The sequence below is a fragment of the Anabrus simplex genome, chromosome 5 (assembly GCF_040414725.1).
Source record: "Anabrus simplex isolate iqAnaSimp1 chromosome 5, ASM4041472v1, whole genome shotgun sequence".
NCBI classification, from domain to species: domain Eukaryota; kingdom Metazoa; phylum Arthropoda; class Insecta; order Orthoptera; family Tettigoniidae; genus Anabrus; species Anabrus simplex.
The window spans coordinates 343,152,477-343,179,206 of NC_090269.1; the positions used below are offsets into that span (position 1 = coordinate 343,152,477).

A 26,730-nucleotide genomic window follows, 5' to 3' on the forward strand; every position below is an offset into this window, starting at 1 on the left:
TTGTGAGGGTAATTTTTCTGCAGCAACTAATGATGCTTTGATTAAGCTCTCTACAGCAGGCTGCATGTCGAGACACATTTGTCAAAGCTGCTCATTCTTCACAGTGCAAGCTAGCCTCATTGAAAGCTAAAGACCCCAACCATAAGCACTTTGTGTCAATTTCTCAAGCTTTGTATCCAAGAAATATAATTTTGAATAGCACTGATCTCTCAGAAAACAATATCCGGTCTGGTTACTGTTCTCTGAAACATGCAATTCAAACCCGGATGAAAGAAAATGAAAAATGTGATGTCATGCTTGCATTAACTGTAGTTCAGACAGAGTTCAGCATATTTGCTAAGTACTGTCTTGAGTTGTTGTGAACCCCAATGAACAGTGTAGATAGCGAGCGCGTATTGCCTCATTACAACACAGTGGTTACAGACAGACGGTGGGTGCTGTTTGTTGAAAAAAAGCAATGCCGAAGTACTGACATTGCTTTCGTTTGAACAATGAATTTGTATTGTGTGTGAACCTAGGACAATAAATGCACTTCATAAACTTGAAATTGTTAAAATTAATAATACCATGCAATTATTTTAACTTTGTTAATAGGTCTAATTTTGGAAAAATAGATGCTAATTTTGGAAAAAATAGATGCTAATTTGTCAGGTTCCTACTGATAGGTGACCTGCGTATCTATGAAAATGCTGCCCAACCTTTGATGAATTTTAATGCTTAAGATGGCACACACACATACACACAGCCCCCAAACCGTCGGAATTAACCAAGGAAGGTGGAAATTCCCGACACAATCAAGACGACTTGGACCAAAGGCCAGCACGCTAACCACTTAGCCACAGATCTGGACATGCTCATACTATACATAATGCAGAGATGCCAGCTATTACGATTCAATCATAACAATTATGCCTTTACGAATCACACACCACAAATTATGATTTTTTGTTGATTTTCAAATGTAAGTTTATTAAGTGTTCAAAAGGATACATAAGGAATGCCATTACAACTTGAATTCTCAGAATATTATTTTCAGATTTCTCATTAATAATTTATACCCCTTTCCGTCCCTCGTGTAAGACTATTTTGTGTTTTCATGCACTGAACGCAGTGTGTGCTTCCAGTACCGGAAAAACAGGCACCTGTGAAGTGGTATATCTTACGGAGATGTGTCTTTGTTCGTCACATGACCAGACTTCCATGCAAGTTTTTTGTCTTTTTTTGGCGGCAAAGTGGTGAAAAACTCAGTTTCATTGTGGATACTGTGTGCGTGACTGTTGAAGTATTTATTGCGATTTTGGTTGCCAGTATTACATACATTGCTCTTCTAGGATTTAAATGCTAAACGTGTGTTACAAAATGCAAAAATTTTGAAATAATAAAGCGATTTCTTGTGCAGGAAAATACGTTTGGTGATGTTACCATGATTAATGATGCTAGTAAAAAACCAAACATTGTTCAAAAATTTAGCGAGGAATACTCGAAAGAATGGCCCTGTTTACTGCGTTGCTTAAAATCTCATTCACACGTGTTTTGTAGTTTGTGTAGCCGCGATTTTTCAGTTGTGCATGGTGAGGAAGAACAGATCCTCCGTGGCTCAGGCCTCAGCGTCCATGGTTCAAATCCCCGTCACTGTATGCGAGATTTGTGCTGAACAAAGCGGTGGCGGGACAGGTTTTTCTCCAAGTATTCCTGTTTTTTTCTGTTATATTTCATCGAGTACTCCGGTTTTCCTTGTCAACACTCTCCAGTATCATTTCATTCCATCTGTCATTCATTAATCATTGTCCCAGAGGAGTGCGACAGGCTTTGGCAGCCGGCAAAATTCCTATCCTCGCCGCTAGATGGGGGTTTCATTATTCCATCCCTGACCCTGTCGAATGACTGGAAACAGGCTGTGGATTTTCATTATCATGGTGAGGAGGAACAAGACTTGTGTTCCATGTTAATATGAACACTGAACTGTTAAGTGCTCTGTTAGTGCAGAGGATGCACATGATATCAAAAGGAAAAGCATGTCACCAGTGTACGTTTACCAAACAGCAACTACAAACTACTAAGAGAGCAACTAGTACTCAACAAAAGAAATGATCCTTCAACCTCCACTCAGATATGTACTGGAGATCACCTGTTACATCATCATCATCATCATCATCATCATCATCAACATCATATTCTAAAGGCTAAGCCTTGTCGCTGCAGCCACAGTTGTCTATCTTGAGCCAGTCTTTTCAACTCAGCGTAGCTCTTGCACTTCGTCTTCAGAAGCAGGTTCTTGAAGTAAGACACTCTGGGTCGTCCTCTTCCTCTTTTTCCAGCAATTTTTCCTTCAATGATATTACAAAGGAACTCCTCATGCCGCAGAATGTGACCAATAAATTTTATTTTCCGTTTTTCAATTTCGGTTATCAGACTCCGTTCTTCTCTTCGTGGTGAGGAGGAACAGGTTCTTCTCACGAGAAGAAGAGAAGAACCTGTTACTTCAGCAGGTAAGAATCATACACTCTTTATATGCCAGTCTTTGAATATCTGGTTGAATTGTATGTTGTTCATTGATTTTTCAGTGATATGTAAGTTAGTGAGATCTCGAAAGAAAAAAATATTCTACTGTCGCCCCCCCGCCATGCCTGAATGGCTGCATTACGAATTGCCTTTCTTGAAAGTTGGCTTCTCTGCACAGAATGGCATCAGAATTTTGCAACCACAATATACGGGATGAAAATAAAAGGCTTGAATTTCACGCCATTTCATTTCACCTTTCTTTACCTCTTGTAATAATTTAAAACCATTAAGGTCAGTTTTCTTAATGCAAATTAATCATATACCTGGATATTATGGGATATAAACTTCATGGTTTTGATCCATATTAAATTGTGATCACAAGAATAATTATTAAACTAATGTAGTAATCGTCCACATGTTTAGTACTATAATATGCAATCTTTGAATTACATTTGTAAACTAGGGACAAGTTCCGGCCTTGGCTTGTCATCATCAGCCTTAATGTAATACATCTAATAATTAAAACAAATGTACAAACACACAATTGGCATTAATAATCTGGGATAAACTATGTGTAAAATATGACAAAATTAAATTAGGCTGTAAATTTTTAGCATCATGTTGAAATATTCCTGTAGTGCTTGTTGTTAAAATCCTGCTGAAAAGCTGTTGGACATGGTCAGGACGGCACAGGAAGATATGGTTAAAACTGACTCATTCTTAATTTGTGGCTGGTATAAATTCGCAATTCATTGCGGTGTCCATGAAGTTAACCTGAATAATGATAGATAAAATTAATAAACTGAAGGAGAGGGTGTTGTTAGTCAAATGGCATAGATTATATGAGACTTACCTCTCGTTGTGGCATGTGGTGCCTGGCCTGTTGTTGTGTGCCTCATATGAACGGTTGTGTGATTCACAGAAAAAGGAAGGGGCGAGGCAAGGGATGAGGTCGGGAAAGGAAAGGGGCGAGGGGGGATTAAGAAATCTAATTCGAAAATTGCATATTATAGTATTGAAGAGGTGGACCATTTCTACATTAGTTTAATAATTATTACATGGATATTACAGGATAACCTGCTTTTTGGTAAAGATTTCATAAACCCTTTGCAGATGATAGGTTAGAGATCCAACACGGTGCAGCTCGGACAATGTCATAGAGGTTAGGAATTCAAAATGATGCGTCTTGGATTATATCTCAGTGGACTACGCGAGGCTGCCAATTTTAGAACGATTACAGGACGAGGCTAGTGAAAAGACCATTGGTCTGCATTGGTCATGTCTGGCTTGTAACAAGATAATTCTGCAGGGGGCAACAAAGTGGTCAACAGACCTCTAGCATCCCACACACTCCACAAGGTATGACACGATTGATCACCCTGGGACTAATTAAACCCTGCGCACTCCGTGATAGTTTTAAACTGCCCGATTTTCTCATTTTTAATGAAGTTGGCCATCCTAGCCAGCCCATAGCAACACAGAAAATGGTGGAAAATCTGAGTTTTACAGTGCCTCCATTTTAATTCTTCCCAATAAGTAAGAATACTTCTTGGGGCCGGTAAGTGGGTCGAGAAGTGCTGGCGCCAGAGGGCTTGTAGTGTGGTTGCGCGTGAATAACATACGCACTGCATTCTAGCCTACAAGATCCTTGCTCATTACAAGCAGCTCGGAATTGGTCTTTACATTCTTGCGTAACAGGATGCCGCTATTCTGTGCTAGATTATTGAGCTGTCAGTTTAAATTCAAAACCTTTTGCGTATATTTGTCTTACAAACGATCAATCAATGTGGGAAAATTGAGTCAGATGACAAATTTTTTTTTTTGACAATCGATGCGATAGATGCGGGGAAATTTAACATTAGTTTATATGGAACATTTTTGGGACTGAATAAACTGAATGATGAATACAGGAAAACAACCGTTCTGGGAATGATGCATCAAGGTTCTACTGTATTTTATGACTTTGTTTCTTCTGGAACCATCTGTTCTTTATCAGCAAGTTATCCCTTTAAGCACAGGTGAAGTAGAAGTTCTCCTTCTGTGTTCCTTTCCCCATATCTGAAAGGCCCTATGATCCCTTCATATCCAGTTTTACTACTCTTACCTGGGCATTACATTCACCCATTAGTAATAGGTTCTTCTAATTTATATTGTCCTCTGGTTGGTGGAGAAAGTTCAGCTTTTCTCCTTCACTACAACAATGCTGAAGGGCATAGATCTGCACAGCTGTTAGATAATCTCCTTTCACTTCACTTTAATAATCCTCTCATTGATGAAAGTAACATTAGAAATGCAGTCAATGTCCGTGTGAAGAGCAAAGCCAACTCCATATTTTGGTTCTGTCTTATTTCTGCACCAGTACAGTTTGTATCCATCATTCACTAGTTTTATGTTCCATTCCTACCACTTCAGCTCAATTAGACTCAAGATTTTAATGTGTCTACACTTCATCATATTCATTATTTTGTTACATTTTCTAGTCAGTGTTAAAATGTTCAAGGTAGCAACTCCAAGGCTGGTATTTCTTTTATTTAATCTCTTCTGGTGTTTCTTCTTATACTGTTTGGATGAGCTTTGAACTCATTAGAGATGTTATTATTTCCAAAGGTAGTCGAAGTTTGGTCTTCAGTCAAGTTATTTTTCGTTCCAAGGCTCATTCTTTGTTTGAAAGCAATTTGCACAGTACTCTTTTAAGCTGACTTGCTAGGCCTATCGCCGAAGAGGATTTTTCTTTCAGTTTCTTTTCTCCCCCTTAGCCTTTAGCAGTCCCCTGCCACATCTGCAAGGCGGCAGTTCATTGATGAATTTATTTGTCATTTCCTATACAACAGCTTCATCAAACCACCTCAGGGAGCTTTTCCGTCCATAGCTGTTGGTTCTCCCCCTAAGTTGTCAGGTATATTGTATTGAAAAGGTGGACCTTCTTTTCAATTTATTTCTTACAATTGCACTTCAATATGGAACAGAAATGAAATTTATAGGTTATACATTGAAACCTGGGAATGCGAGTAACTTGGTCTACGATTGTTTTGCAAGATGAGCAAACATTTTAAATAAATTGTTACTTGATAAGCAAGTGAGGTTCCGCAATATGAGCATCATTTGTGTCTGCGTTTTCCCCTCACCTGTGCCTTTATTTTCAACTCCCCTGTGCCTCTTTCTTTCCCGGAAGAGTGTAATCATCTCCCGCGCTGGACTTAAGTTAGCGTGCCTTGCTTGCATAGTCAGTACCGTACGAGTGTACAGGTTTTGTTTCTTTCGTGAGCATTATAACTGTACTGCAACAATGGGCCCAGTGAACGAAAAGAAGGCTGAAAAGGAATTCGGTCAGAAGAAGGAGATGGTTACGAGGGAAGTTAAGAAGGAAATGATCAAAAAGCATGAACGAGATATGCTATTGGCTGATATCGCGAGATTTTATAACAAGTCTACGTCAATGATTTCCACAATTTATATTCTTTAATAAGAAGAAAGAAGAAATAAAAGGAGTAGATGCAGCCAAAGGAGTCACAAGAATATCAAAGCAATAGCCATCTGTTCTGGAAGATATAGAACAGTTGCTTCTCGTTTGGATAAATGATAAGCAACTAGCAGGCAATACTGTGACAGAGAATTTAATCTGCGAGAAGGCAAAGATGCTCTACACCGACCTTGTAAGTAAATTACCATGTAGTACACGTACGTTCACAGAAATCAAAGAAAGCTTAAGGCCAGCAGGGGATGGTTTGATAACTTTAAGAGAAGAAATGGTATCCATAGTGTTGAGAGACGCGGGGAGGCTTCCAGTTCGGATGCTAAGGCAGCTGAGGCATTCACTTCCGAGTTCAAGAAGCTCATTGTTACTTGGGTGTTACCTGCCGTAGCAAGTTTTTAACTGCGATGAAACGGGACTTTTTTTTGGAAAAAGATGCCGAAGAGGATCTACATTACAGCTGAAGAGAACTCAGTGCCCGGTCACAAGCCCATAAAAGACCGTTTAACCCTGTTATTGTGTGCTAACGTGAGCAGGGATTTAAAAGTTAAGCCCCTGCTTGTGTGTCATTCTGAGAATCCACGAGCCTTCAAGAAAAGCAATGTGCAGAAGAGCCAGTTTAATGTTAAGCACTAAGGCTTGAGTTACTTGTGTTTTCTTTGTTGATTGGATGAACGAGGTCTTTGGTCTTATATTGAAGAAATACCTTTCAGAAAATAATCTTCCGCTTAAATTCATGCTGGTTATGGACAGTGCTTCTGCTCATCCTTCAGTCCTTGGGGACGACTTACTGATGGAATTAAAGCTCATTAAGATTAAGTTCCTTCGTCCCAACATTACTCCACTACTCCAGCCTATGGATCAGTAAGTCATTTCAAACTCCAAGGAGCTACACACGAAAGCACTATTTCAGCGATGCTTCGAAGTGACCGAAGGAACAAACCTTACCGTCTGAGAGTATTGGAAGAATCATTTCCACATAGCGAACTGCCTGAAGATCATCGTTAAAGCCTGGGATGGGGTCACCAAGAGAACTCCCGCTTCTGCTGTGGCCTGACTGTGTTTTTGGATGTGACTTTGAGGGGATTGTTAGTGACAATGAGCCACCGATTGTCAATGAATTTGTGTCCTTAGGGAAGACCATGGGGCTGGAGGTGAATGATGGTGACATTCAAGTGCTGGTGGAAGAACATAGCCAGGAACTGACGACCAACGAATTGATGGACCTGCACCGTGAACAACAGGAGGAGGTTATGGAGGAGATCTTGTCCGGGTAAGAGGAGGAGGAAAAGTCACTGGAATCCCTCACTTCACCTGAGATTCAGTGTAAGTCTCCTATATTGCTATTTCATGTACATTATGTAATTGACTCTTAGCAGTTGAAATTGATTTGATGTTTAAATGGCATATTCGTAAGTTGTTACCAATGGAAATTGACGAATGTTCCTTGCTTGGTTGCTCCTGAAAAGGACTATTCATGGATAAGTTCTCTTGCATATTTGTTGCTGTGTAGCAGCACCTTTGTGGAAGAATCAGCTGGTTAAACCATTGCCCAGGGAACGCCCGATTGCAGTAACCACAATCTTCGGGGAGGCTTCTTGCTGAAGATCATCTCTTCTCATAAGAACACTCCCTTATCCAATGCCCTACAAGACCCACCAATAACTCCTCTGAAATCACACAAACCACCCTGGATTGATTTTAAAAATATCAAGTGGTGACAATGTTGGGATGAACATCCACCCAACAACGCTCACTTGGTTCAAGATCCAACAAAGAAGATTGAAGGATTCCAACTACCGCATCAAACCTGTTTGAAACTGAACCAAATTATAACGGGTCAAGGGAGGTGAGATTACATGTTGAAGAAATGGGGTTTCCGTTCATCTACTGACTGCGACTGCGGAGCGGAGGAGCAGACAATGGAACACATTGTTAAGGAGTGCCCACTTTGAGCATTTAATAGTAATCAGAGGCTTGAACACGAAGTGACTCCGAGTGCTCTGGACTGGTTGTCAAATTTGGACATTTCCATTTGATATTAGATATTTTTAAAGCCATAGGATATATACAGTAAAATACCAGTTTAACAACATTTTGGGGACCTCAGAGATTAACTTTTTTATAGTGAAATTTTGTTATACTGAAATAACTCAGTCCTTAAGAACTCGCCTATTGTTCAACCTGTTGAAGTATCTACGTTATTTCAATGTGAATTTACACTTAAAAAACCTTAATACTGTATTTACTAAATGAGAGCAAAATTAAGATACATATATTTTCATGAAGTAATGAAAAATGAAATGGCGTATGGCTTTTTTAGTGCCGGGAGTGTCCGAGGATATGTTTGACTCGCAGGTCTTTTTATTTGACTCCCGTAGGTGACCTGCGCATCATGATGAGGATGAAATGATGATGAAGATGACACACACACCCAGACCCTGCCGGGAATCGAACCCGGGACCCCTGTGACCAAAGGCCAGCGCGCTAACCATTTAGCCATGGAGACAGGCATGAAGTAATGATATAAAGTACAGAGGTACTTGCAAGAAGTTTTTAGCATCTCAAATTTTACCCTGTACCGGTACATTATCTCCTCAACTTAAATTTTTGAAAAAGTTTGTGATTTTCTTCTGAACACTCCCAGACACAAATGAATATTCAAGGTAGTCAGTAACCACTGCACTTGAATTTAACACATATTTAATTCAAAACTGCCTTTACATTAAAAATAATAGTATTTTACAGAGTAACTTAAATTCAACATTTATCCGCGTCATGATAGAACGTTTGTTTTAGGTTTGAAAGCAGTATATTCATACTCAACTGTTGACTTGCTAGGCCTAACACAAGTGAGGATTTTCTTTCGGGGTTTACCCCCTTAGCCTTTGAAGATCTCTCTTCTCCACAAGGCAGTAGTGTCCTCTTCTAATTATCCCCAGGAGGATGGGTTGCCTCATCCGCCATCTCTGCCATTCTGAAGGTCTCCTTCTCTGCCAAAGATGTCGTTGAGGTCTTCGCCCGTAACCCTGGGCATGGGTTCCACGTTATACCCCGTGATGCTGGGTCCCTGTCTGAAGTTATCCATCCTTTCACACCGGCCTACATAGTACCTAGTTTGAAAACTCCGGCCTGTTTGACCAATATAAGAGACGTTGCATTGCGTGCAGGTGATCCTGTATATGCCTGAAATAATTTTTGGTTAGTGTTTGTTGTTCTAAACACTATACTGGTATTTTTGTTTTTTATTGGGTTCAAAACTTGGTGAAAGTTTGGATTGTTGTAGGTGAAGGTAATGAAGTTGGATTTTTTGGGTTTGTCAGGGATGAGGTTTGTTGTTAATTTGAATTTGACCTTATTTATTAAACGGTTAATCATTTCAGGTTTATATCCATTGATTTTTGCTAAATCCTTTATATAATTTCTGATTCGAGGTTCTTGGGTGTTGGAAGAATTTTTAAAGCTCTGTAAATGAAACTGTGAAAAGTGGCCAATTTATGGGAGTTACGATGCAAAGAAGTATTTTTGATTGTTAATGGGATGTGAGTAGGTTTCCTGTTAATTTGAAAATCGAAGTTGCCATTAATATGAGTTACTGTGAGATCTAGGAAATTTAAGGATCCACTGACTTTATCTTCCTTGGTGAACAACAAACACTAACCAAAAATTATTTTTTAATCACAACACAGTCAATTCAAGCAAAACATTTACTCAGGCTCAGGCATATACAGGCTCACCTGCACGCAATGCAACGTCACTTATATTGGTCAAACAGGCTGGAGATTTCAAACTAGGTACTTAGAACACTATAATGCCATTAAGCACAATAAATTTTCAGGTATGAGCTCCCATATGAAAGAAATAGGACATCACTTCACAATGATAGAACAAGACCTTACAGTTATTAAAAGAGTAGACATAGGAAAGTTGATGAATGAACTTGAAACCATCTATATATTTTTGGACCAATGCTTCAACAAAAATCTAAACCTCAATGATTTGATTGAAGTCAAGAATCCATTAAACGAAAGTTTACCCAAATTATTGCAAACTCTAAATTCAAAACATAACTACATTCTTAAAAATCTTAAATTAACATCATCTAGAATCTCCACTACTCTAACTTGACTCCCTTCATGTCCGCCCCTGCAATTCTCCCGCAACCCAACATGACTCCCTCCCTGTTCGACCGCACAAATCTCTCGCAGCCAATAACTTAACATAAACTTAACGCCCTCCCTACCCCCTCCCCTCCACCACTCTCCTCCGCCAATCTCACATCGATACAATAATAGAAGCACAAGTGTCAGTCATTTAACGCTACCATAGCAACTGATGAACACCTTAACAGTCAAAGAAATAAATGAACATACACATAACTGATTTACATCTTTACAGACGAAGGGTGTTTTATACATTCTCCATGTTTTCTTTTTTAAAACCCACATTCTCTTCAAAAATATCTTTCCTAAGCATTCACTCTCCTCTTGTTACAGACTTCACACCAAAAAGCTCTTTCAACGTCAATATACCTTTGACTTTCGCTCCTTCAAGCAAGATAAATACAACTATAGACAGCCAAATACTTTTCCTTCCTCCTACAACTACATAAAGAAGACTGTTATCTTATCATAACACATTTGACTTTCACACCTTCAAGCCAGTTAAATAAGACTATAGACAGCTGAACAGCTACTTAAGAAGACTGTTGTCTTATCTTAACATACAAAATTAACATCTTTAACAGTCTATCAGCTTTACTTTTTCTTATCCTCCAACAGGAGTTATCAAGGAAACACATTTGTGTTTCATTATAGAGTTTGAGCTGTTTATTGCTCTACCCTCAACACCTTTTGGGCGCATTTACTCAACGCTCCGGAAAGTATAATCTTGTGAACTTGTGACATGCAGCTTGATACTACGATTTTAACCAAGGACATTCTAATCATTTTTTATATTTAGACAAACACCTACATTGATATCCTCTTTTTACAACTTGTAAGAACAATCAGGATCCTGATTTTTCACCATACAGGTTTGAGTTTGAATCTGATGATGCCCTTAATATGGACGAAACATGTCCCTTAACATTTTATAATAATATTTAATTTTTAAAAGAGATCTTTTTGTATTGAATAGGTGGATATTAAAAAATAACACTTGTAACATACTTTGTATTTATCGCCCATTATGGCGACATTTATTTAGACTGTTTGGAGCATACACATATCAGCAAAATGGAACACCTTTTCTTCTGGATAAGATTTGTCGACGACACCTTCACAATTTTAGATGTAAGACATACCAGCCTAACCATACTGGATAAGTAAACAAGTTGAATCCCTATACACAGTTGACACTGGAAACAGAATCCAACCATTCTCTAAATTTTCTAGACCTAACCGTCATAAGAAATCAACACTTCTTTTCTTTTGATATGTACAGGAAACCTACACAAACCAACAATACTATCAAACAATTTTCAGTCCACCTAATTCCCATTAATAAAAAGCTGCTTTTTACAGCTTGGTCCACAGTGCATTCAATGTACTCTTATCTCATCCCAACCTAAAAAAAAAAAAGCACTGGATATCATCAGGGCAGCTTATTCTAATGGGTATGGGTATAACAGAAGATTCATTGACCAAATAATATCTAAAATTCAAAATAAACCAAAATCTACTCTTATTAAAGAAAAGAAGCAGAAGGGTAGTTATTCAGTTTTCACCTTCAATAACGATTCTGTATACCAAATAACAAAGTGGTTTAAAAAACACAGGGTAAAGATAGCGTTCCCAACAACCAACAACAATTGGTGTTCATACAAATTTTAGTGAAAAATGGAAGTGTATGTATAGGTACTTTAAGGCAGAAACAGGTTCAAAGAAGGACATTCCAGGAATCATTAATGAACAAGGGGAGTGTGTATGCAAGGATCATCAAAAGGCAGAAGTATTCAGTCAGCAGTATATAAAGATTGTTGGTTACAAGGATAATGTCCAGATAGGGGATGTGAATAACACTAAAGAAGTATTAAAATTTACCTATGATAACAATGACATTTACAGTAAGATACAAAACTTGAAAAGCAGCTGGAATTGATAAGATTTCTGGGGATATACTAAAGGCAATGGGTTGGGATATAGTACCATATCTGAAATACTTATTTGATTATTGTTAGGTTGAAGGAGCTATACCAAATGAATGGAGAGTTGCTATAGTAGCCCCTGTGTATAAAGGAAAGAGTGATAGACATAAAGCTGAAAATTACAGGCCAGTCAGTTTGACATGCATTGTATGTAAGCTTTGGGAAAGCATTCTTTCTGATTATATTAGACATGTTTGCAAAATTAATAACTGATTTGACAGAAGGCAGTTTGGGTTTAGGAAAGGTTATTCGACTGAAGCTCAGCTTGTAGGATTTCAGCAAGATATAGCACATATCCTGGATTTAGGAGGCCAAATAGACTGTATTGCGATTGACCTACTTAAGGCATTTGATAGGGTAGATCATGGAAGACTCCTGGCAAAAATGAGTGCAATTGGACTAGAAAAAAGTGACTGAATGGATGGCTATACTCAGAGAATTAGAGTAGGCGAAGCTTTATCTGACCTTGTAATAATTAAGAGGGGAATTCCTCAAGGCAGTATTATTGGACCTTTATGTTTTCTTATACTGTATACATTAATGATATGTGTAAAGAAGTGGAATCAGAGATAAGGCTGTTTGCAGATGATGTTATTCTGTACAGAGTAATAAATAAGTTACAGGATTGTGAGCGGCTGCAGGGTGACCTCAATAGTGTTGTGAGATGGACGGTGGACAATGGTATGATGATAAACGGGGTTAAAAGTCAGGTTGTGAGTTTCACAAATAGGAAAAGTCCTCTGAGTTTTAATTACTGGGTTAATGGGGTAAAAGTTCCTTTTGGGGAGTACCTAGGTGTTAATATAAGAAAAGACCTTCATTGGGGTAATCACATAAATATGATTGTTAATAAAGGGTACAGATCTCTGCACATGGTTATGAGGGTATTTAGGGGTTGTAGTAAGGATGTAAGGAGAGGGCATATAAGTCTCTGGTAAGACCCCAGCTAGAGTATGGTTCCAGTGTATGGGACCCTCACCAGGATTACTTGATTCAAGAACTGGAAAAAATCCAAAGAAAAGCAGCTCGATTTGTTCTGGGTGATTTCCGACAAAAGAGTAGCGTTACAAAAATGTTGCAAATTTTGGGCTGGGAAGATTTGGGAGAAAGGAGACGAGCTGCTCGATTAAATGGTATGTTCCGAGCTGTCAGAGGAAAGATGGCGGGGGAGGACATCAGTAGACGAATAAGTTTGAGTGGTGTCTTTAAAAGTAGGAAAGAACACAATATGAAGATAAAGTTGGAATTCAAGAGGACAAATTGGGGCAAATATTCATTTATAGGAAGGGGAGTTAGGGATTGGAATAACTTACCAAGGGAAATATTCAATAATTGTCCAATTTCTTTGCGCTCATTTAAGAAGAGGCTAGGAGAACAACAGATAGGGAATCTGCCACCTGGGTGACTGCCCTAAATGCAGATCGGTAGTGATTGATTGATTGATTGAATCTATCTCACTTCCACGGTCCAGGGACCGTGAATAAATGTGACATGTTTGGTGAATCAGGTACTTATAGATTACAGTACCAGTCTTGTTTAGCAAGCTATATCAGGTAGAGGGAAGCTTAACACTAAATACATCGAACATATTAATGCAGTCAAACATAATAAGCATTCTGCCATGGGAATACATATGCATGAATCCAATCACAAGTTTTCCGATATAGACAAGGACTTGCAAATTACTGAAATTATGGAAATGGGACCTCTGCTCAATATCATGGAAATGTTCCATATTGTTGGATAAACAAGCCAATTTTAATCACAATCTGAATTAATCCATCGAGAATAAAACCTACTTTACGAATTTTCAAGACCTATCTTGGGAGAACAGCACAACAGCGGATCACGTCCCCACTCTCTCGCATCCCCTCCACACCACAGCTAATCAAAAACAAGTCGTCGTCCCCCCCCCCCCATTCTCTCAAAGCCAGCAATAAGCAACACGCAAACGTGGACCAGCAGTGGACCTCCTACTTTTCTAGTGGCAGTTTACGAGAGCGAGGAATAAGACAGCTAAAATGACCAGTATAGACGTTTTTCACCGTATGAACAAAGAAGCAGAAATTCTCACTACCATCAAGAGAAGGAAGCTAGAATACTTTGGTCATATGATGCGGAACTGTAAATACCACCTTCTGCAAGTAATACTCCAAGGGAAAATTAATGGAAAACGCGGTCCGGGGAGAAGTAGGACATCATGGCTCGGCAGCTTGAGCCAGTGGTTTGGGGTGACAAAGCTTACTCTGTTCAGAACAGCTATGAACAAACAACAGATCATGCTACTGATCACCAATGTTCTGCAAGGACATGGCACATGAAGAAGAAGAAGAAGAAGCTATCAAACTAGTGTCCAATAATTAAATAAAACACACACATTAGTTCTCATTTCTTCTTCCTCCGCAGACATCACCTTTTACGATCCTGTGCCATACAAATAAATTATAAATAGGAGAGTTAGTCACCAATCTTCTGTGAGGAGATGGCATTAGAATATGAGCAAAATCTCATTTTCTCCAAGGGAAAATTGTCCGGAACGAGATTGTCTGCTAGGTTAGAATTTTCTTCACTAAATCTCCTGAACCATTTTTGTGCTGTTTTAATACTAACCATTCTGTAATGGTAAACATATTTTATTGGCTTGTGACTTCACATTCAGTCTTTTCTTCCAAATGAATCTAAGATGCTCTTAAATGGAAACTTTTTTTATGCCTAATGACTTGACGAGAAAAACTGAATAGAACATTAATAAGAGACAACATTTCAGCAGCCACACATGACTCCTCCATGGGTTTATTATAGTTTATTTTATTGTCAGATTTTATGTTTCTTTCTTTCTTCTTTCAGGAACGGGTAAATCTACAGTGATAGTAAACATCATTGTACAAATTCTGTATGGTGATCAGAATTACGTGAAGAACTATAGAAGAGGAAGTCGTCCCCGTATCTTATTATGTGCTCCGTCGAATGCAGCTGTTGATGAACTGGTGACCCGTCTTCTGAGTGTTCGTCAGACTTTTCCTAGTAAGGATGGCTTTTTTCTTTTTGTAGTGGTTTTCTTATTTAGAATTGTAGCCATTGTGGGGTGTAGTGTGTGCCAATCCATATTCAGATTAATTTTGTAGATTATGTTTTTTGCTGAAGGTAGAATGATATTAATTTTGGAGAACTCTCTGTATATCTCTTTTATTTAAGATTTTCTAGTTTTTTATTGATGGGAACAAAGTTCTATAACATTTGATTACCCATGTACTGCAAAATTATTTTCGGCCTTGTTCACAAATTATAAAGCATAAAGTAATTTTATTAAGTTCGGGATTTTATGTGGTGTATTGTTCCATCGGGAATAGGAAATGACTAAAGTATATACTGTGAAATCTTGTTAGTGTGTTCCTCATTAACGCATCTTTCCGCTTAGCATGTTGTAAGTTCGAAGTACACATCCTCATCGTATTAAATCTATGTAAAAATACTTCATATATCACGTCGTGAATTTGCGCTATTACCACTTATTACGATCATGTTTTTCCTAGCCCTGAAAATGTTTTTTTTATCCTTTCTGGGTGGGGAATTTGCAACTTGGGTAAGATCCGTTGCCACAGTTGTGTGATTACGGAAGAGGGCCTTGAATTTTTGAACTCCACAGGATAAGATGCACCTTCGGGGAGCAAGCCAAGAATGTTTTCACACCTTTTAGTGCTATTTGTTCTCTCATGGTTTTCACACCTTTTAATACATTCCTTTCAGCTTTAGAAATGATATACACAGTTCCAGTGGCGGCTGGTGTAGAAAATCGGTTGTATGCTGTAACCCATCCCCCTCCAGAACATAAAAATATTTACAAACATACCGGTGTGCAGTTTTCAAGAGGCTCTCCACTGAGTTTTCACAACACTGAATGAACACGCAAACAACCCCAACACTTATACACATTCCTCATATAAAACTATATAATTAAAGAAACAATAACACCTGTAATAGTAAAATATTCATGAACTCAAACCCTTGATGTGAGCGTGCAAAAACATAACTTCCGAAGGTTACCAAAATCATTTAAATAAAACCAGCAACGTCGTAGTGCTTAATTACATGTCATGTTTTTATAGGCCTAGTGACATTTATAAACTAGGCATTTTTTAATTAAAGAAAATCACAATATCATGTCCTTATTTTGACAACATAAAAAGTATAATTTTTATAGTTCATCGATTTTCAAATGCACAGTTCTAAAAGTTAGGGGAACATGTTGTGTAACGTCTGGTATGTAAACGTTAATTTGGTGGATGGGGTTCCAGTGGTCGTACAGCGTAGCTTGAGACCTTAGCTACCCAGGGTATGTCAAATCAAAGTTATACTCCATCTGTAGGCATAGCCATGCATTAAACTGTCAGGTGACCCCTCAAAAGAAAGTGAATGACGGTGCGTCTGTGTATCGTTGTGAGGTACACAGACTACTGCGGTTATTTGGGCACGTTGTACGTCAACCAGCAAATCCCATGAGACATCACTTTGATTCAGGAAGGATGGACTTTTTGTCGTGTTGCTGTGGATCTCATTGTCTCTCCGTCAGTTATTCACCGCTTGTGGAATCGCTTCAGTGAGACAGGCCAGTTCACAAGGAGGGTTGAACAAGGTCGTGAACGCATGATAGCCCCACAGGATGACAGATATCTGACGGTTTGTACATTGTGGCGTCGTTCAGCAACTGCCAGAGGACTGCAACAGGACTTCAGGAATACCACTGGAGTCACGGTGTCTGACCAGATAGTAAGGAACAGGTTAAAAGGAGTGTCCTTACGACCCAGACGTTCTGTTCGAGTGCCCCGTTTAATGCAGCAACATCACATAGCTCACCTTCTGCTTGCCCGTACCCACGTCAACTGGCATCTTCGCCAATGGAGACCTTTGTTGTTCACAGACGAGTCCAGATTTCCCCTGACACAGCGTGATGGATGTCAACATGTATGGAGATGTGGTGAGCAGTACATGCCAAATATTGTCCGGGGATTGTAAAACTTTCAACCTAATGTTCATCCATAAAATTGGAGAAGCCCCAATTCACGATGTGATCAATCTCTAGTCAAACAGTTGGAGATACTCTAATTCACGCTATAATCAATCTCTAGCCAATACGTACACATTTGCATAAACTTTCATCCAGACGTCTCAAACGTTTTCTAGTCATTGTAAAATAAAATGTTTTATTGCTTCCTTTTTCACAAATGCTGGCATTTAGTTAATGTACATTATGTAAACTATGTAAATATGTAATAAGCATAAGACCATTGTATTTAGTATTTGATATTAATTTTAAGTTTAGTAAAGTTGCAATGTTAATAGATTTAAGGCTTGACCTTAAGATTAGTATTAGGCTGAAGATGCCCAAAACTAGGGTGAAACATGTCCCTAACTAGTGTTTAAATTTCATGTAGACTTTTAATCACTACAAAATATAATTGTATTGAATAGGTGGACACAGTAATTTTATTCAAGAAAGAATACTTGCCGTATTAGGTACCGTAGAACAATCTCATTTTGATACTAATGTTAGAATGTTCTTCTAGGGAATGATTCTCCGACGTAACCATTTTAGCAAGCTGCATTAGTAGCATTGTCCTTCTCGTTACTTTCGGAAATACTTGATACATCGCTGAACTTCGCCAATTGATAACCCACTCAATGTATCACCACATCAAAAACTTATCACTATCAAAAACGTGGCTAGTGCATACCATGAAAACCACTGCGTAGGCTACTCGCAACCACCGGCAGTGCCAATGCACTTTGAGAGACTCGCTGTCGTCCACGACGCAATGTGAGGAATGAGGCGCTTGGTCTAATGATGCAAAATTGAACGTCTCATAGTCTACTGATGCAATTTACAGTTCAACTGATTCCCGATATGTCACTTAGGTTTTCAGTTTACTGACAACTAGTGCCTTCTTGTAAGACAGTGGAGAATTTATTATAAGTAGTTCAAGATTTTCTCTACAAGATAGTGCTAAAATCTCAATTTTCGTCAAATGGCGCTTAGTCTATTGATGCATAACTCCATCCAATTGTGTGTTTTGACCATTAGTTTTCATGTCAATTGTGTGTTCTTATATTTGTTTAGTTGTTAGATGTATTACAATTTACTAAAATTCGTATCCACCTTATTCAATACATTAAAATGTTGTTAAGATGAAATTACAACATATATTTTATCAGAACTAATTTCAGTGCCTTATTTTGCGTCATCATCAGCTGCAAAACATTCTAGGAAATATTTGGCAAACATAGAAGTGTATCTACGTCACATAAACTTATATGTTTGCCAAATATATATTATCTATGTCACATAAACTGATATGTTTGCCAAATATTTCCTAGAATGTATTTCAGCTGATGATGACGCAAAATAAGGCGTTGAAACTAGTTCTGATAAAATATATGTTGTAATTTCATCTTAACAACATTTTAATGTATTGAATAAGGTGGATACGAATTTTAATAAATTGTAATCTTGGTTCAGTACGGACGAATTATGAAATTTATCTACTTAACTGTTAGATGTATTACATTAAGGCTGAAGATGGCCAGCCTAGGCCGAAACTAGTCCCTAGTTTAGTAACGTAATTTAATAATATTGCATAATATAGTATTGAAAAAGGTGGACCATATGACATTAATTTAATAATTACTGTAATAAATCTATTCTTCAAATTCAAATCATTTAAACTGCCAATATATGATACATCCTGAAAGTAGACACAGATTAGTTAAAAAATGAGTTTACTAAAACCAATATTTTCCTTCAAAATAGTATTGAATGTTTCTTCCTAGTTAATAATTCATTTTGGATTATTATTATTATTGTTATTATTCAAATTCATCTGTTTGCTTATCCCGCTAAATATATTGTGGGCTGATTTAAATTTAGCTTGTCACTTCGTTTTGTTCATTCATACACACCAGCTGTGGTCTTTAATATTTACACCTTGCTCTTTCTATTCTGCTCATGAGCTCTAGTTAACATGGGTAGCTCTCAGTACGTTTCTCATTACCTAATTGAGATATAGCAGTGTTCCTGTTATGACTTCTACAATCTTGCCATCGAGTATCCACCCAGATAGGTAGAAAGGTCACAGTGTCCATAGAATCTGAGCTGCCTACATCGCATGCTATTGTTAAATATGGACTGAAGTGCTGCACTTTAACTGTTCATTCAGTACTTCTGCTGAAAGCAAGATTTGAAAGGTTTATCTTCATGATGTCTTTTTGTGTGCATGCATGTGGTTTTCTTTTTTTATTGTTGCCATTATACTTCTTTTCATTTAAAATAATGGTCTCATACTGTATGTATTAAGATTGGAAACCACAGTTTTATGTGTTTCTTATGTTCTTTATTCTTATACACATCATCTTATTCATATTGAACAATATCTAGGACACTTCAAAGATCTCTTTGTTGTAAGATTTTATTTATTTTATAAATATCAGACTGTCCTCAAGGCATTGGTTTTCTAGTAGCAATAGAGTATAGCTCTAGGAGTGCATAGAAAATTGTCGTGTATATATATGTTTATTTTTATCCCATTGGGAGTAGAATATAATTGTTCATTTGTTGACAGAATTCATAAGATATCATCCCTACTCTGGCAAACTAACGAATCTGCAAATTGTCAAAAGGTTAGGAGAGCTGAAAGAAGTTGTGATTACTCATGTCAAATGAATTTTTATATTTAATGATTGGTTTTATGTGTTAGCCATACAGAACGAGCTGCAGATGTGAGACTTTGTCAGAGGGTAGACATTATATAAATAATAAAATATAGACCAAAACTTGAGGACTACAGATTCCCTAGTTTGTCACTTTCGCTAGTTTCCCGGAGTGGGGACGATATGTTCACTAGTGTTTGTCATGTGAATTTTGCACTTATCTTTACAGAGGAGGAACGGTTCAGGATGGTTCGAGTGGGTCGTATGGCTGCAATGCGACACAATGTCCGTGAAATATCACTTCAGGAACTTACGAAACGTGATATGAAGCAAGCCAGATTTGAAGGTGAAACCATGGAGAGTGTTGAAATTGAGGTAATTTGAATTATGATTCATTTTGTCATTTAAATTTTTGCTCGCATATGAGGGAGGTGATAGCCAAATTATATTATCATTCATCTCTTACTAAAGGGGTTACCATTCAGATCATGGCCAACCCATGTGGAAGTTTACATTCCACATAAAACAGGAAGTTCTGCGTGTCTATATCGACAGATACAAAGCAATTAGCTTTTAAATGATTACATCTCTATGTTATAGTTAATGCCTACTGTTTTTTAAAATTGTATATTTATACAGCATTCGGATGTTTTTGCATGCTTATGTGCTGCTGTTTATTTTCTCATTTGCTTAGTTTTAGATTACATTTTGTTGGGCAAAACAAATGGCAGCAGTTTCTTACAACTACATACAGTATAACCCTGATTTTGCGTGACCTCGATTTAGCGTAAACCCTCAATTAACGGAAGAAATTTCAAGTCCCGAAAATTATTCCGCAAAAGCAAGCAATTCATTTTATATTCGATTTAACATAATTCACAATAGGGCAAAACCCACATTTAGCGTTAAGGGAATGTTACAATTCTCAAACATTTCTATTCGTTCTGTTTATGCAACATTAGAAACTTATGAAAAGAGAGGTCATTAGCTTGCTAAGGGTGATTTTGAGGCAGAAGAAGAATTTAGAACGCAGGCAATTAGGACTAAAGTGAGATCACAAATAAATTGAAAGATTTATATTTCACTTATCGGTTTCCTGTGCATTGTTTTTATATGTTTTAAGTGATCGGCTGATGATGACCCGGAATAGTGGTCAAAATGGTACCGCTTGTAATCAACTAGGAATATAACATTACGTTTCTAATTCTACTTGTATTGAAAAGGTTGAACCATTAAAATGCTTATTTCAATTTAATTGTGAACTCAGTTCACTACGGAACATTATGAAATTCTTATCAAAATCAAATCAAAATCTCTTTATTTGCAAAGAAGGTGTCTACCTCGGTGGCAAATGGTACACTAAAATACATTATTGTCGAGCACTAAATATTAAATTAACAAGAGAAGAAAATTTTCCTATAATACAATATTATACAATTTACGCTAACAATTTTTTCTATTGAACACTTAGCTCATCCTTAATAAATTTATATTGTTTACAAAATTCTACTTATATCTCCTGTACTACTTACAAATACAGTCAACTGATATACAGTATGTGGAATTACTTCAAATGATACTATACAGCTGGTATAAGATTAACCCATTCACATACCATTTAACTGAATTTATTTATGCCTTGGTGTACCATTTATTTTCATTACTTTACATGATATTATCACCGACACTGAAAAAGCATGCTTTACAGCAACGTAATGAGAGGAAATATCCAAACTACTGTCAGATGTATTTTGTGAAGTCTTTATGAATATGGTAATCACAAAACAGTCACATTCGTGCATCGCCTCCTTGCACCGGTGGCATTCAAATGAAGATTCCTTCCTCAGACCCCGTGTCACACATACTTTGCATCTCCGTGATGGGATAACGTTCTTCGTTGTTGAGGGCATTTTGGTCGGAAAGTGTCCCCAGTGCATCTCTTTAAGTCTCAGTCTTTTATCCCCCGGGCTTGGATGCCTTATTTTGGATAGTCAGGCAAGGTCACACTTGCCAACTGCTGTTCGGCCAAATTGATCTGGAAGGTGGTAAAGCCTATTTGCTTCTTTTCAGGGTTGAGGAGGGGATGAATGATGTTGGAATTCAGAAGTGTCATGTCTAGCATGTAGAAGTATATTTTTTGTATCCTTTTACATACTTCCTCATCACGGGGAATGATGTGAGTCCCTGGTCATGCGAATCAACAACACCCTTTCCACAGTTCTAGTCTACAACAAGATTGGGTATGAACGCCTTTTTTCCATCATACATTATCACTTCAAGGTAATCTGGCCTTCATTTCATCCACAGATACAGGAAACCAGTGTTCCTTTCCAGATGACATTACCCTATTTATATCCTCGGCAGTCGATACAAGACATTTACTTGCATAAGCATTTACTTCATTGTTAGATGTTTCCGGAAAGCCTGCTGTTAGAAATTCGTTTACAACTTGTAGTTCGTTCGGGCATTGTCCTAGGTGCCTTTGGAAAACACTATTTCACCAGTTGCGATGCATGAATGATACTCTGGAGTATTACTTACGTGCTCCCAGTTCCATTCCCTATCGCGTAAAACATGATTAGAAGCCGCTGGTGCGGCATCAGTTGTAGGCCTAAAATTCAGTGACATATTTGACGGCAAAACAGCACTTTGTTCACCCCTACCAGCGCTAAAGTTTCTATCACACGAACTACTTTCACTACTTTCCATATCCACTAAATTATTTGTCGCTTATTTTTATATCAATGTCATTCTCTTCTAAAAATTACCATATAATCGCTTCGTCACTCATGATTTCGCTTAGGATGAGGTTGCTAAGATACTGGTTTTTCTTTCCGCGGAATAACTGCACAGGCGTGTTTATCGAATACATTAATGGAATAAAACAGTGATTCCATCTGTCAAGAGGTTACCTCACTAATATCAAATCCTTTCACAAAGGAAAGCGGCTTGGAGCGGGTCCGGAAATAAACACTACGCGCGGACGGAGAGATCCGTCTTTGTACCGGAGTGCAGTCGAGAGCCAGGACGGAGAGATCCGTCAAAGTACGTCAAGTGGTTAAACTTTACATTGCATTTACTTACTTTCTTCTTCTTCTTCTTTTTTTTAATTTAAACATTTTTTTTATTTTATTACCCATTCTGGAACCTAAGTAGCATAATGACCTGCTGCGTCTTAACCAGAGCCCCTTTTGCCACCACTTCAGAGTTCCTGAAGGGCCTTCACAGCTACCATAGTGGCCCCAGGGCCCTCGAAGTCCCCACTGTACTTTACCCCTACAGGCAGTCCCTTACTTTGGCTGTCCAAACTCCTTAGACCAGGGGATGGAATTAATTTATTCACACACACATTTTTTATTTACAATAACCTGCACTGGTCGAATGCCCTCTAACACTTCATTTATTTTCTCTGTTGCTGTTTATTCTCTTCTTGAATATCTGTACAGATTTTGGAAAAGGATCAAACATTACGCCTGGTAAACTGTTCCATTCCTTCACACCCTTCCCAATGAATAAAAATTTACCCCAATCGCTTCTGCTAAAATTCCTTTCAATTTTATATTTGTGGTCTGTCCTGCCGATATAATTATTTTCCAACTGAAGCCTCTCAAAGATATCTCCCCTTGCTTCTTCTCTTGTATAGGCTCTATATAATCCTATAAGTCTAGTTTTCTCCCTTCTCTTACTTAAAGTTTCCCACCCAAGTTCCTTTTAACATTTCTGATACGCTACTCTTTCTCCTAAAATCCCCTGTTACAAATCTTGCTGCTTTCCTCTGCACACTATCTATTTCTTTTATTAGGTGTTCTTGGTGAGGATCCCAAACACTGTTTGCATATTCCAATAATGGACGAACGATACTTAAGTAAACTTTCTTTCTTTTAATTCTTTATTGCATCCTTTAAGTAGCCTCATTATGACATGTAACCATCTGTATGCTTTCCCAACAATGTCATCAACATGACCCTTCCAGTGCAAATTACTTTCAAATCTCACACCTAAGTATTTGCTCTTGCCATCTTTTGGGACAACTACCTCATCCAGAGTATATTCAAATTCAGTTTTAAAGCTCCTGTTTGTAAAAGTTGTAACAGTTGATTTGCCTCCATTAATCTTCATATTATTTTCTTCAACCCATTGTTGGATACTTTCAAGGTCCCTTTGTAATTTTGAACAATCCTCAATGTTATTTATTTCCCTATATACAATTATGTCATCTGAATACAATCTTATTTTTGATGTTATATTGTTCCCTAAATCATTAACGTATATTAAGAAAAATAACGGACCGATTATACTACCGTGTGCAATTCCGTTCCAAACTTTCTCTTCCTGCGATACATTATTTCCTACTTTGACTTTCTGAACCCTTGAATTTAGAAAAGGTTTTATCCAACGTGTAACCCTTACGTCCAATCCTATTCCCTCCAATTTCTTTAATAATATTCCATGATCCACTCTATCAAAGGCTTTGGAAAGATCTATGGCTATGCAATCTAACTGGCCTCCTGAATCCAACTGATCTGATATGTCCTGCTGAAATCCCACCAGTTGTGCCTCACAAGAAAATTTCTTTCTAAATCCATACTGGCTCCTCATGAACCAATTTTTATCATCACATATCCCTCTGATGTACTTTGATCTTAAACTCTCCAGTATTTTACAAACTATACTGGTCAGGCTGATTGGTCTGTAGTTCACTGGTTTCCTTTTATCACCCTTTCCTTTAAAAATTGGTATTATTATAGATTCCTTCCATTCCTTTGGTATTACACTATTATTTATGACATAGTCACAGAGAAATTTTAAATAAGGCACTATGTACCACCCCATTGTCTTTAATACCTCCCCAGTAATTTGATCACTTCCCACTGCTTTTCCTTGCTGAAGCAGTTGGATTTCTCTGAAAATATCTTCATTTGTGAATGAGAAGCTTCCTGTTTCCCTCTGTGTCTCTCCCTCTCTATCTTCTGTTTCGGTTTCCAGACAATCATCTACTGAATCTCTGAATTCGCTACTAAATAGGTTTGCTTTTTCAGTACCTGTTAAATAGTGTTCACCCCCTTCTCCCACCATTGTAGGAATTTGGATTCCTTTTCCTTTTCGATTCCTGATATATGAATACAACCTTTTCCATTTCCCTTTGTGGTCATTACCTTCTTGATGTATGCCATTCATATAATTCTCTTTTGCTTCCTTTTTCACTCTATTCAGTTTCCTCAATAGCTGTTTTCTAGTTTCTCTACTCTCCTTACCCTCTTTGATTTTCCTGTTTACTATTCTACATTTTCTTTTTAATTTTCTTATTTCCCTTGTATAATAAACAGGGTCTGAGGTCATTTTACCCTTCTTAACAGGTACAAATCTCTTCTCTCCTTCCCAAATGATTCCTTTAAATTTATCCCAAAGTGTATCCACATTACTCCCTTCACTTATCCAACAACTGAATTGTGATTTAAGGTAAGTCCCAAATTCATCAACTTTAGTTTTTCTGTACAATTTCTTGTCTTGTGTAACCCTCTTATTAAGCCTTTTTGGTACGAATCCTACATCCATGATTACAGCCTTATGGTCTCCTATTCCTTCAATTATCTCAGTTTTATCAACAATTTCCCATGGTTTAACCAAGAATACATCTAGTAAGTTATTGAGATGAGTCGGTTCTTGTACTACTTGTGTAAATCCTCCCTCCCAAATTAACTTATTTGCCAGTTTCTGTTCATGGGCTTCACTTGCAGCTCCATTCCATTCAACTTCAGGCAAATTTAGATCTCCCCAGATTATTATTACCATATCATTATTATTTTTATGAGTATAATCTATTATTTTCTCAAATATTTCCATGTGTCTTTCCTCTCTTCCAGGCCTGTATGTTCCTATAATTCCCACCTCCTTCTTCTTCTTCTTCTTCTTTTATGACCACATAGGATCACTTTAGTCAGTCCGTCGTTCAGGTCTCTTTGAAGGGATTGTTCGGGCTTTGCGGTCCTCCCAGTACTTCTTCAGACGCTCCGATCTTCGTGCCCTTTCCTCAGTTGAAAATGTGCGTGTTGTTGGTTTGTTTTGTGTAAGGGTAAAGCGGAGGTTTGTATTCTTGAGTTTTGTATTCAATTTTATCTTATTTTTGGTGTCTTCTGTTGTAAGGCCTATTTCCTTCAGATCCTCTCTTACTTCTCTGATCCATTTACATCCTGTTGTGGTATTTTTTGAGACGAGATTGTGTTGTACTAGTTGTTTCAGAAGTCTTGAGTCCTGCATCCTCATGATATGTCCAAAGAATCCCAGTCTCCTCTTACGCATAGTATCTGTAATGGGTTCTAGCTCTTTGTACACGACTTTGTTAGGTATTAACCGCCACTGTCCATCTTTCTGATATTTTTTGTTGATACAGGTTCTTCCAATCCTCCTTTCAATTTTCTGAAGTCTGTCAGTCTTTGATTGTTTATTCAGGTAAAAGAGTGTTTCTGCTGCATATGTAGCTTCCGGTTTTATAACTGTGTTGTAGTGTTTTATTTTTGAATTTATTGATAGACATTTCTTTTTGTAGATATCCCATGTTAATTTTTGTGCTTTAGCTAATCTATTTGTTCTTACTTGGATTGAGATTTTTTCATTTAAGTTATGTGTTATTACTTCTCCAAGATATTTAAACTGAGTTACTATTTTGATTTTATTACCATTTATGGTGACTTCTTTTAGCTGTGTTGGTTTTTGGGGCATAATTTCTGTTTTTTCAAATGATATTTTGAGGCCAATTTTATTTGCAATGTTTTGAAGTTCTGATATCTGGGTTTTTGCTTCTTTTATGTCCACTGCTAGTAATGCTAAATCGTCAGCAAAACCCAGGCAATTTGTTTTGATTTTTCGGCCAATCTTTATTTTGGGGGGACATTTTCTAAACCATTCC

At 37.6% G+C, this 26,730-nt stretch overlaps 1 protein-coding gene across 3 annotated transcripts in view; it reads left to right on the top strand.

Annotated features, from left to right (window-relative positions):
* The window catches only part of Setx (Senataxin), a 491,296-nt gene that overhangs the window by 321,276 nt on the left and 143,290 nt on the right, over positions 1 to 26,730 (top strand). For all 3 annotated transcript variants that reach the window (XM_067147633.2, XM_067147634.2, XM_067147635.2), the window contains exons 12-13: positions 14,970 to 15,146; positions 20,053 to 20,198. In XM_067147633.2, coding sequence (XP_067003734.2) covers positions 14,970 to 15,146; positions 20,053 to 20,198 — 323 coding nt within the window. The remainder of the gene's footprint in view (positions 1 to 14,969; positions 15,147 to 20,052; positions 20,199 to 26,730) is intronic.